The sequence below is a fragment of the Oreochromis niloticus genome, linkage group LG11 (assembly GCF_001858045.2).
Source record: "Oreochromis niloticus isolate F11D_XX linkage group LG11, O_niloticus_UMD_NMBU, whole genome shotgun sequence".
Taxonomy (NCBI): domain Eukaryota; kingdom Metazoa; phylum Chordata; class Actinopteri; order Cichliformes; family Cichlidae; genus Oreochromis; species Oreochromis niloticus.
Window position 1 is genome coordinate 28,696,929 of NC_031976.2, and position 13,290 is coordinate 28,710,218.

The window sequence follows — 13,290 nt, forward strand, 5'->3', positions numbered from 1 at the left end:
ATACTTAGAAACACAAACTAAATAGAAAACTCAGAAACTAGAAACTAAGAACTGGAAACTAGAAACTACCCCTTATCCTAACACTAGGTGGTAGTGTGTTCATATGCTGTCTCTGAGCTGGGGACTTCTAATTGTTCAGCAATGTCATGGATATGATTATGACTTGTTTTCTGGCTTCCATATATATAAGCTAATAACTAGTCACAATTAAAATTCATTGCTGAATTAACTTTGACTGTTATGACAATTAGCTAATAGTAATATTGTGTGTTGAGACATAAATACAAAAATTCTTGTTCAACAAATTATGGAAAAATTGGAAGTTTTATTTGAAAATGAAGTTTTTTATTTGTATTTTAACAACAAAGAAAGTGAATGGATGGGTTACCTTGTAAACAATAATGCTTTCTGCTTTCTTTTCATTCTCTTGTTATTTTTTTAAATGAATACAAATATTTTTTAATATGTAAAAAAAAAAGATTTACAGAAACATTAAATAAATTTGTCATTTGAGCTGAATTTTACTTTCAGCTCAGAGTTTCAGTGATGTTGAAGAATTTCATCTCTCTTTGGTGTAAAACATGTGGACACTAGAGGGCAGCGTGTTAATTTATTAATTCTAACTGAGTTTGGAAAAGAATTGACTTCTAAATGATCACATTGACACTTAAAACACTTAAAAAACATTGTAATTATGTGAATCTTGAAATAGTAACTAATAATAGCATTAGTTGTATTTAGAGTCCATTTGACCATTTAAAAATGTGCAGGTACAGTTTTGTCAGTCATAACAGGTTCATCACAAAGAACATACTAATCTATTAAAGATTCTCTCAGGTTCAATGACAATGAATTTAAACATCTAAAGCATGTTTTCAGTTGAAATCATTAATTCTCCAGATGATTAAGCAGTGTTAAAGGTGGCTTTAAGCTATTAACACACCTGTCTGGGTTTTTAGGATCTACTTTCACAGCTTGAAGTCAGACCGTAAGATTTAATGGTTGGGATGGTTCATTTCTGTGTGATCATTTTCCTCTAATCACTTCTGTAGAATAGTTCAGTAGCTCCTCAATCTTTTTTTGGAGCTCCTTGGCTTTCTCTGCATTCTCCCCCTTTTCCACTGTCCCTGCCACCTGGAGCCCCCTCAGCACTGACTGCAGGGCATCCGCATTCTTGACGGAGTCCATCTGGTCTCTGTCAGTTCGGATCTCCTCCACCCAATCCAGGTATGCCTGAAGTAACCCAAGGTCGTCCACAAAGTTTGCAATGATCCTGAGTTCCGGGCGACGTTTCTCCAGTTCCTTCAGTCTTCTCCTCCCAGTTGCTCCAATGTCATTTCCAACAATGCTGTACAATGAAGAAATCACTGGTTAACAGATTTTTGGACATGCCTTTTTACAACTATCATTAAAAAAAGGGATCCAAATTACAGATGGCAGTGCTATAACATGGAGAGCATTGGACACATGCAGATTTATTTTTTAATCTTACGTCAGTGTCTTCAGAGAAGTGTTTTTGCTGAGACAGTTGACAATGTTTTCTGTTCCTCTCTCTGTGATGCCGGTGATGTCCAGATAAAGTTCCTCCACAGTGTTGTTGTGCTCCAAAGCATTCCACAGCTCCAAAACCCCCTCAGGACCCAGGTTGTTGCCGCACATACTGTACACGGAAGCAGGAAACATATTCTGTGTGTGCTGCTTATATCAAAAAATGTCAAGGTTTTGAAAAGTCATGGGGAAAAGCATTTTTTGTGATCTGAACATGATCTCTACAAATCTCACACTACTCACTAGAAGTGTCATTATCCTATAATTGGAAAGTATCAGTTTAACCAAAAAACTTGGATTAAATCAATTAAGTTTTAATTGGTTGCTTGGTTCCATTAATTCTCTGCTAGTTTTCTGAGTTCAGGACACATTAATTGATTAATCACACTATTACTAAATATATTAAATTCTGCATTAGAATTTAATGTATATGTAGGGTGTATGTGCAAAAGAGTTTGAGAAATAAAGCTAATCTTTAATTAGCCTGTCATGGCCCCTGAGTCTTGCCTCTGAGTTACACCTTTAGTGTTTTGGATGCTTGGCCTTTAGTTTTTTCCACTTTTCAAATCTAAGTAAGTCTCTGGAGTTTATTTTTGTCAGATTCTTTGTATTTTCATTTATTTCCCAAGCCTCCTTCAGTATCCCTGTATATGTCTCTTGTCTGCGCATCGTTATTTAGTAGGCTTTATTAGCTGGATGGATGGGTTTAATTATTGTTCCTAGTTTTTAATTTATTTCTAGCTAAGTTTTAGTTCCTGATTTGTTTTGGAGGTTTTTTCGTGTACCTTCCAGAGTTTTGAGTCTTTTTTAAAATCCTGTTATACTTCATTAGATTCTCTCTCTTGTGTTTATCTCAGTGATGTTCAGCTATGTTTAGTTTTCCTCCTGTTTCTGTGTCCAACCATGCCCGTGTTTCCCTTCGCATCATACTGTCCCTGTGTTGTTAGTTCATGGTGCGGTCACAGTTTTTTCTCCAGCACTCTTCTTTTCTGTAAGGTTTGTGTTTAGGATATGATCACCTCTAATAAAGGCTTGGTTTTTGTTAACTTACTGTCCAGTCTGAATTTGAGTCCAGTCATCCTGCATTTCACGATGCAGCTATGCAATATTTCTATGCCTAAAACATAACATTTAAGGCAGTAACACACTGTAGGTTCTAAAAAATAATTTTCACATGAGTGTTGAATATTTTAAATGACTTACAAGAGCTTCTTCACTTGGCACTCATTTGATTTCAGAATGGCAGATTCTAAAATAGCTGCTTGCTTATCCAGGCAGTTGTATCTCAGACTGAAAGAGAGAAACTTTTGGTTAACATTGTTTTTGGCCATCTTACATGTAAGGGGGTTTGGGTCCATCCCAGCATGCATTAAACAGAAGGCAGGGTTCACATCCATCACAGAGCTAACACACATAGAGAGAAGCATGCAGACACAGGGGGAATATGCAAGCTCCCCACAGAATGGCATCAAACAGCTGCAAAGCTCAAACCCCAACTTATTTTTATTTTATTTTAACTGCAGTATATATTTTTAAGTGAATATAAAATGAGCTACTCACTAGAGAGATTCACATCGATGTAGAATTGGTCTCAGTCTGTTGAGTCCTCGGTTTCCAATGTTAGAGTAGCCCAAGTTGAGCTCTTGCAGCTTGTGTGGGGAAAACTGCAGCACGTAGTGTATCGCTGCACAGTCCACAACACTGAGCTTCATTTTAAACAAGTTCAGTTTTGTGATCTCTGGTGCTGCAATGCTAGTGGTTTCCTTCATGTGGAACTCCATCAGACAGTGGAGAAGATTTAGGGCTACCTGGTTTTCCAGTTCCCTGGTTTTAAACTGATCTTGGAACCACAAACCGAGCCTGTTGGGGATGCTATCCTCTTGCTCGATGGGAGAATGAACAAGACCTTCTAAATGACCTGACAACCGTGCTCGCAGCATTCCCATGAAGAAACGTGTGAACATTTGGAGACTTTCGAGCTTATCCATGCTAAGGAGTAAATTTTGAAGGGGTGCAGCAGTAGAGGACGATGGACGTACCCCAAAGCACCAAAAGTCAAGAGCTTGTATTATGTCGTCCTGGCTGGAGAGGTTGATTGCACAGTACAAGGCAGCCAGATGTTCTTGAACAGTAAGGTGGAAGAAAGAAAACATCTCCACTGTCTCCTCTTTAATAGGCTGGAGGATATGACAGAAAAAGGTGCTCTGAACATCAGCAGGTGTGACACCGTAGTTCTCCAAATCTGCTTTATCAAACAATATCTTCTTCTGTAGAAGGTTTTCATAAGCCATTTTCCCCAGTTTCATCAGTTGTTGTTTAGCTAGGCTAAGAACCTCTGATCTAGGTGTGCTTCTCTCTGTCCTCCCTTTTAGTCCATGGTGTTTGACTGCTGTAAACAAATAGCAGAAATAAACCTCGCTGACTGTTCTGGGTGGGCTTAACTCCAGAGACTTTGATTCACCAACACTGTTAGGCTGTGAAGAGAAGAACTCAGCCATAGCGGTACAGATGATGTAGCAATAAAGAGGGATGAAGGAAAGCACAAATAGATTGTCATTGTTCACAATGTAATCATACACCTTTTGAGCAACTTCACTGTCTTTGTAAAACTTGGCGGTGTATTCCTTCACCTGGTCCTCCTCAAATCCCAGCACCACACAGCATCTCTGGAAGAAACGCTTGGGAGCTTCTGTAGATGGCCTTGTTGTAATTATGACTGATGCCTCTGGAAGAAGGCTTCCTTTTATCAGAGCCACCATCAGCTCTGACACCAGTACGTTTGATTTTACATCAATGTTTTTGTCTGGACTGTTCCAGTCCAGAGGGAATTTAAACTCATCTAAACCATCTAAGATGAAAAGCAATGATCTTGGTGATGTGAGCAGGTCAGGTAGAGCCTCCTTCAGGTATCGGAACCGTTGTCCAAGCAGCTCCAGTAAACTCAGTGGTTTATCAACTAGATTGAGCTCTCTGAAGCGTAGGTCAAAAACGCAGGTGAATTCACGCATGTTCTTCCCAATTGCCCACTCGTAGACCAACCTCTGTACTGCCACACTCTTTCCTATACCTGCAATACCCTTCACTTTAACCCTTTTAGGGGCTCGTCCCAATGCTTCTTGGGGGCTCAACAGATGGCCGGGCCGGATACGCTGGCAGTCCTGGTGGACATAGATGCGAGCACGTCTGCCCGCCAAGGCAAAGTACTCATGTTGGCTACTGTCAATTAACTCATTGTCTTCTGTCACGAAAAGGTCAGTGTAGCGGATCTCGATGTGAGAAGCTGAGTTTGAAGCCTCCCTGTTTCCCTCTGAGTAACATTTTAACTGCTCTGTGCGTTTCAGTAACGTTGTTTTATGGGCAGAAATTGAAACTGGAATAGAAGATAAAGATATTTTTTAAAATCAAATTGCATTATTCTTCAGTGTTTTATAAGATAAAGATGGTGGCTTCTTGAATTCAGTTGACCTATTTTCAGCCTACCTCGGATGGTGGCCAACTTTAGACTCCTGCAAGGTTTTGGCTCTTCCTTAGCTGCAATATGAAAGTCAGATTTCCTTACTTGATTGCAAGCACAGGAACAAATCATGGAAAATTACATTTGCCTAATGTCAGTTTGCATTTTAAAGGGACTGATTATGTTCATTTACAGCTCTATATACTTTTTTATAGACTCCAGTAAAGTAGTTTGTGTGATTAACAGTTCAGAATAACCCTTATTTAAAGTATAGCGGTAAATCAATGCATATATTCAAATTCATACATATATATTACATATAAAAATGAAACTATAAACAATAAATGTAAAAAAAAAACAGGACAATATTTATCTCTTATATCTATAAAGAAAATATATCAAAATTAACTTTTACTACTATATAATTTATATACAATTTTTTTCTTGATGAAACAATAAATTCATACCGTTAACATCAGTGGTGAGGGTGAATCCTTTGCTCTTTGCTTTAAACAGTTTCGCAATGGGGCTTTTAGACTTCTTGTCTGTCGAAATCATAGAATAATTTATAGTTATTTTAGATGTATTTGTTTAAAACGTCAGATTCACAGGGGACTCTGCTGACTGAGCATTTTCATATCCCTGAGACTCATCATCAGGGAACTATGAATGCCTGATCCAAATATGGCATCTACCAATGCGGTGGAATTTTTTTTAAGTAAACTGAAAACTGTCAAATAATTGTTGGGATATTTCCATGGCCCAAATCACGGACACATTTTAACTTATGATAGCTGAGCTCAATGTCCATTATCTCTTAAAGCTCCTTCATCCCCAAAGTAAAAAAAAAAAATCTTGGCGAGGCATCAAAGCTGATTGTACCCTGAATCTAATCTTCTTTCATGTCTTCCCTCAATAGGTTGTAAAAGTTGTCTTCCATTAACAGCTCCTCACATTCAGCTCAAGGTTGCAAAGAACATTAACTTCAGTTACACTTGTTTATGTAAAAACATCCACCAGCACATTAAAGCAGCCTCACCTTCAACTTTCACAGGTGCAGGTGCTGATTTAGTGACTGCATCGTTCCTGCAGTGTCTCTCAACCCAGACCTGCAGATCTCTGCAGTAGTAATCCTGCACTTCCCTCAACACCTGCAGGAACTTTTGGCTGCTCTCCTCTGTGGCACACACTGTCTCCAGTGCCTTCGCCACAGCATTGGAAGGCGACCTCTCCAGCAAAGACAGGTAGCAGGCAGAGGAAAGCACCTCAGCATCACGCAGCCAACGCAGCAAGGGCGCTGGATGGTCACATGTCCACTTCAGCAATAAGTCTCTCTGAGAACGGAGCAGCTGCTGAGCTGGGCTCATAACTTCTAAGAGTAGTGCTGACCTGCCAAGTGAAAAAACAATCAAAGCTTTAAATGAATAGTTACTGCATTCGGTACGATAAGAGAAGACCCAAACTTTGATGTTTCAGTTCTCACACATATACCAAACTGCACAACAATAAGGATTTCTGTACAAACACTACCATCCTCAACACATACCTTATATCTGCACTGTAGGATCTTTACATTAAGCCGTGGTTTTAAGCCACATCTGGTGTTGCCATTGCAGTCTTGAGTTTTGGCACGAAAGCAGTTTGCAGTCTGTTTTAAGGAGCAGGGAGGTGCAAGCAGCAATTCAAACAAGCTTTAAAGGGTCCAGAGTTCAAGCAGTTAAAGCCTTTGTACCTGACTCTGATTACTTGGTTTTGTTTGAGCCTGAACAAAAATTTCTCTCAAGGTGATAATGGCAATAACTGCAACAAGATGGAAAAAATATCAAAATAAGTTATTGAAGTTGTTCCACATGTAGTCTGTGTTGAATATCTGCTCTGTCACTACACACTGCATGGAAATGAAATTGCTAATATTAATATATTCAGTCAGATCATTTTAAAAGGTGTTAAATAAAGACTAAGTGCCCTAAAATCATTTATGCCAAATTCAGTTTACTTCAGTTTGAAACATATTTCATAATGTATGATAGTAGAGAAAACAATTCTTACTTAAGTGCTTCAGCTTGATAAAGTTTCAATACTACACTTTTTCCCTTCATCCGTGATGACCTACTTACACACATGCTGACATTTACTGTCAACAGCATAGCAAATATGTCACTAAAAAGTTAATATTCAAACCCCTCTATTTTCCGCACACTTTTTTTAATCACAACTTCTAAAGTGTGGTCTGGCTGGTCCGTATAGATAGAGGGAATCAGAAATGTATCAGATTTGAGTTGCTAGTCCCTTTGAGGAACTGGGCAACAGCATGAGAGTGACTCACTCACTGTCATGTGCTGTCTCATAGTTGCTTGCTGAGGTCTTTCTTTCCTTTGCAAAAAAACTCAGAGTTTCAGCACTTCAATGATTTCTGGATCATTTATAAGGTCTATATATTCTAAAGTTATAATGCCATGATTTATTTGTTTTTCTAATTACATTATGAGCCACAAAGATAAGTGAAGGTAAAATAAACAAATATAATAAACATTCATTTGATAATGGAAGTTTGAGGGGGACATCACAGGAAGTCATAGTACCAGTTGCATAATGAAACAATCCAGCTTCCCCCTCTTTGCTCCTTTGTTCATCCTTCCCTGTCTGTGCCACCAGAGCAGGGCTGCAGACATGCAGGCCGACACCGTCTTCCTTGTGTGTCCCCTGATTTTTGGTAAGTAATTAAACAAATTATTGATCATTTTAAATACACTTTAAACTTACTTTTAAAAAAAAAGGAATTCCAAAAATTCAACATAGTTGATTTTTGGCTGCATTTGGAGGATGTTTGTCATGTGTTGTAATTTAATGAATCCCTATGCTGGATTCCGCTGGCTTCTCCTAAAGAGAAGAATCAATGTAAGAGATTTGTTTTTATTGACTTTTTTTGTCTTTGAATGTTTTCTGCAAAATATTATGTGCTGATGAAAATTAAATATTAACAAATTAGATTTTATTTTTGTAATAAAGTGCTCTACATTTTTATAACTTAAAACAAATATTTTTCATGACAAAAAAATAGACATTTTTTGCAGTCTGAATAGTAGATTGACTCCAGAGCTAAAACTCCAGCTGCCCTCTTCCTCTTTCTAAATATACAACTGTTGCAAAACTGTGTGGTATTTGTAAGATTTCCAGATAGTACAAACCTTTTGTCATATAAAGTTTAGCTTTTAAGATGACCTTTCTACACAGTCTCAAGGAATTAATGCTGTTACAGCTTCTTTATTAAATATATGAAATATTTTAATCAACCCTGTCCTTGAGACATTCTCTTATGCTTTTTAGTTGTCATAATAAAACTGTGAAATATCACTATTGTGTTTCAATGATGTAAAGTTTAATCTACTGACGAATAATGCTGGATAAATGATTTTCTGTGCTTTCTATACAACAGCAACATTGTGGAGGGGGGTGCAGGCCGTCTCTCCTGTACCCTCAGTCCCTGACCGTGTCCAGGCTCTGGTGGGCACCTGTGTGGTTATTCCCTGCTCCTTTACGCCTCATCCTATCAGGGGTAGGAAGCAGAGAGTGGATGTGCGGCTAAGGTTCAGAGGTGGTGGCACTTTTTTTCCTCTTCAGAGCACTGCTTTTAACAGCCAGGACAAAGGCCAAGTGAGCAGGGATTTCCAAGGCAGAGCATCCCTCTTTGGCAAAATCGCAGATGGCGACTGCTCAGTGAAAATCGAAAGGATCAGGGAGGATGACCCCCAGGTGTTTGAAATTTCTCTGAAGACAGTGGGCGACTCACTCTGGGGGAAGCCAAGGAGCTTCAATCTGGACCGTATTTGTGAGTGAGGAAAACAATGCATGTCCTCTTTTCTACTTTTTAAAACACTTTGATTTTTTTTCACATGATAAATATTGCATAGAAGAATTATTAGTACAATCAGACAATCCCCCGCATGAAAAGTTATTTAAAAAAAACAAGCTGCATGAAGTGCATACGTGTCTCAAGCAGATTAACTATTAAATAAACTTTAAAATGTTTCCCGTGAAAACATATTTTCTTAAAGCTAAAATAAATTTACAGGAAGAGCATTAAGCAATTCTTTTTATCTTTACATTTATAAATAAATATTCAAATTTTATTTATATAGCACCAATTCACAACTACAGTCACCTCAACACACTTTATATTGTAAGGTAAAAGCCCCTGACAATCACACAGCGCCATATTAGTAAGAACTTCATGAGATTGGGAGGGAAAAACTCCGGTTTAACAGGAAGAAGCCTGACTAACTGTTTGGGGGTGAATCAATATCAAGTACAGGAAAAACACAAAAGAAGAAATATGGGATTATTAATTAAACAGTCTTGTTTCTATCACATATGAGTAGACTTGTTCAGTAGTTCGAGCACTAATGGTCGTTGTAAGAGAATTCGTCTTTTTGCTTGTATGATTTTTATGTTTTTAATACACTAAAGTGTCAAAACCATAATGATGGAGATTTTCCTTCTTGGCAGACACCCCTGAAGCTCCTGTCATCAGTGGCATCATGTCAGCCACAGAAGGACAACTGGTCACCCTGAACTGCTCTGTCAACTACCACTGCCCCTCCAGACTGCCTGATCTGCAGTGGAGGTGGGAGCGAGGAGCCCAGAAGAACATAACTGAACCTGGGGAAGTAACGACACTCTACCCAGATCCCCACAGGAAGATTTTACTGGCCTCTTTGACCTTCACTGTAACACACCAGGTGAAGTCCAAGCTCAGGTGTCAGGTCATCTTCCCAGGTCCTAAAACACTATCCACTTTGAAGGACCTACATGTGACGTGTAAGTATAGATTTGACTAGTGTATTTGTGTTTCTTGGGTCAGTAAGCTAAAACCTTTCTTTTTGCCTTTTATGCTCTTAGTTCCTCCGAAAGATGTGAAGATTCAAGTCCAGACCCTGACAGTGAAGGAGGGGGGCAATGCACTGCTGATGTGCTCATGTAAGGCTGACCCTCCAGCAACAGAGTACCACTGGTCCTATAGTCAACATGGCCGCACTGTGCACCTCCATCAGCGAACGCACACAGTCCGGCTGTACAACGTGACTCGAGATATGAGGGTCCAGTGCACAGCTCAGAACCTGATTGGCCGAGGAGAATCTCGGCCCACAACTCTTAATATACAATGTAATTCTACCTCTTCTTGATCTTCTCTGCATCCCATACATACGTGTTGTTAGGTTGCATCCAACTAACCAAACCACAGGATTTGATTTAACCAGGCACTTATTTGGCATCAAATTAACAAGGTTCAAAAAGTATAAAAATGAGCATGATAAAAACAGACGAGGGGGATAATAAAAGGAAAATAAAACAACTACAGGTGCATAATTCAAATCCAACTGACAAGTAAAAACTGAAATCTGAACTTTGAACTCTCCCAGGAGAAAAGCAATTGTTAAGTTTCAGTCGTGTCTGTAGGTTAGTCCATGACTGGAACACAAAAATAAGGGAAAGAAAATAAGCTTTTGTTGTGTGAAGATCTGAGCAAACTGTAGATAGACTGCAGAGCAGCCATTGAGAGCAACAAAAAACAGGTGATTATACATTAACCAGTATGGATTTGAAAATAAAGGGCAAAAAAAAACTGTTTATCATTCAGTGCACTATTATGTGTACTGGATGATAAACAGGACAATTAAATCCCAATGAGTTTGTCTTACACAGAGTTAAATGTGGAGCTTCTGCAGGCATCTACTTGATTTCACTGACCAAACAGTCTGCAATGCCTGTAAAGACACTAATCACAGCCAATAAATAGTGAATGAACTGTTGTTTTTACATATGTCAAGTACTATGTGTGTCAAGTTTCTCATGCAACCCATTCAAAAAATTATAAAATTGCCTTTCAATCCTTAGACCCTGTGTTTTGTGTAGACATATCCTCATAAATATTATTGAGAACCTAATGACAGTATTATCTCTTCCAGATAAGCCAGCCATCATCCAGCTCTCCTCCACCTGTACTGTAGAGGATTCAGAGGTCGTGTGCCAGTGTTTGGTCGACTCCAACCCCAAACCTGCAATCACCTGGAGCGTTAATGGGTCTGTTCCACCTCAAGATTACAACGTGTCTGTAACATCGGAGCCCAGTGTGCTAACGGCTATTCTGAGAGGGCAGATGGAAAAACCTCAGAAGGTGATTTGCTTTGCTTTCAACGCTCTGGGAAACGACTCGCTGGTCTTGCTGCAGGGAGAAGAAGGTGTGTTCAAAGCACTGCTTTTCCATACTAAGAAAGACAACAGCCCTGCCTCTTGTTTATTCACTCTGATGTCTTGCTTGTGCTGAAACTTCTGTGCAGCATGCCTGCAGCTTAAAAACACAAGTAGAAGAAAAGAAGCTGCAAAGAAAACCAAATAATTTTCTTGAGCTATGATTGGAAAATCTGATTTTTCTTGTTTGCACTGAAGTTTGAAGTTGATATAATCCAGTGATGGGATACTATATGCTGATCCTCTGCTGCTCTTGTGGTCCACATACAGAGACAGCATTTTTCCTGTGGTTGATTTTACCTGCTGTCACCGTTGTCCTGGTCATATTCCTCCTGGCCCTTCTTGTCTACTACTGCAAAAAGAGAGCTAGAAAGTATGTACAGAAACACTTCCTGTTAAAAGTTTGCTTGGATTGTGTCACGCCTAATTATCAAGTCTATCGAATACCTGTTCTGCTTCTCTCAGGCACATTCTAAGAAGACATCCCACCATGTACCCTGGAGGATTGGAAATTTATCAGGACAGGATGCCTCTTTATATAAACTGCACAGAAGTGACTCATGTTTACACCAATGGCAGCTACCAGCTTGTGTACCAGAACTGCACGCCTCTTTTTGTCCGCACTAAGCAGGTATTTGATAACCTTGATCTTTCAGTGGACAGTTTGTCCAGAGGAAATACCAAATCATTTCTTCCAGTGACAACAGCTGCTCTCCTTTTTTAGATCCGTCCAATGGGCAGGAGAGGTGGGGAGAGACGAAGACCTGGACCAGGTGGAGGAATTAACCAACAAGCTGGTCAGGAAGTCAGAGGCGTAAGAGAGGTGCAGGGTACAGCTGTGGAAGATGCAGAGACGGGCATCTACCTGGAGATTCTCTAAGCACAAAGCTAAATTACAGTTACATTGTACACTGGATTAATACTGGTTGTTATTCAAATGTTTCTTTAGTTCTCAGGATATTGCATACAGTGCAAATCGATACGTGTATATATATATGTCATTTGCATTTGATAACAATGCACTCTGATCTGTGGTAGGTCTATCTTTCTTCTAGTTTCCAAACTGAACAATTTCTGCCATCGAGTGACAGAGATGTGCTTTGCTCTTCAAAAAAAAGGGAGAGATGAAAAGGTTTGATGAAACAGTTTTCATCATTTTATCTGTGAAGCCCTTGAGGAAAAAAAGAAAACAGACCCTCAAATCTGATGTAGTCTGACCAGACCAGTCAGTTGCATTTCTAAAAGCAGCTGGAGCACAAAAGTGATCCTCAGGAAGCTTTTAAAGTTTCTCTGGAAGGACAAAGAGCTGCTCCAGCTGTGATGAAATGTATAACATTCATTACATCAGCAGTGACTCTGTTGTGTTAAGCATACCTGGAAGTTTTTCTTGTCTTAGAACTTTAATGCCTACTTTATGGCTATTGTTCAACTAATTTCCCATAGTGTTCATCACTTGAGTATATGTATTTCAAGAGTTCAATTGTAAACAACAAAAAGAATAATGCAGAGAATCCTTCCTTTCATGCTCATCTATTTGAAAAGTCAAATTTATTTACATGTTTGATTGTGAACTTTTTTTCTTCACTTTTTTTGTATGCATACTGAATCAGTGCACATTTATTTACACTGGTCTGTACAAACGTTGCCTATATTACATCTTCTAGAGCTTTCTTATCTAATTTTATACAACTGTAATTATGTGTATATTGCTGATTGATGATGCACTCTCAGTTTAAAAACAAAAACCTATTATTGGGCTCTTTTTGTTGCTGGTGTAATGCATAATTTTGGAGATATGGTGTTATCGAACACTGACAGCTGAAAGACTATGAATTCAGAAATCTAATGTACATTCTTCCTGCTCTGAGATCTTAAACTATCTGCTCACGACGTTTAAAAGTGTATATTTTGTCACAAAAGAGATAAACTGCACCAGATTTGAAACGGTTTCAAGAGCAAGTCCTCTGTTTGAATGTCTCTTCACATGGTGACCGACTGGTGGCAATATAAACCTCAGTGACACAACAATTAAATCACAG

The 13,290-nt window shown here is 38.9% G+C and overlaps 2 protein-coding genes across 2 annotated transcripts; one reads left to right on the forward strand and one right to left on the reverse strand.

Annotated features, from left to right (window-relative positions):
- Positions 1–305: 305 nt before the first annotated feature.
- LOC102079254 (NLR family CARD domain-containing protein 3-like) lies at positions 306–6,798 on the reverse strand. The gene is made up of 8 exons (XM_013274925.2): positions 6,549–6,798; positions 6,042–6,391; positions 5,470–5,547; positions 5,029–5,079; positions 3,109–4,918; positions 2,752–2,838; positions 1,493–1,660; positions 306–1,348 (listed from the first exon to the last, which is right to left on the reverse strand). Exons 2-8 carry the CDS (start codon positions 6,367–6,369, stop codon positions 1,027–1,029), a joined length of 2,844 nt encoding a protein of 947 aa, XP_013130379.1. The 5' UTR covers positions 6,370–6,391; positions 6,549–6,798; the 3' UTR covers positions 306–1,026.
- A 785-nt stretch (positions 6,799–7,583) lies between these two features.
- LOC102081984 (myelin-associated glycoprotein) lies at positions 7,584–13,199 on the forward strand. Its single transcript, XM_005455876.2, has 8 exons — positions 7,584–7,715; positions 8,439–8,831; positions 9,509–9,820; positions 9,902–10,165; positions 10,969–11,241; positions 11,522–11,624; positions 11,717–11,882; positions 11,976–13,199. Exons 1-8 carry the CDS (start codon positions 7,595–7,597, stop codon positions 12,129–12,131), a joined length of 1,788 nt encoding a protein of 595 aa, XP_005455933.2. The 5' UTR covers positions 7,584–7,594; the 3' UTR covers positions 12,132–13,199.
- Positions 13,200–13,290: the final 91 nt, after the last annotated feature.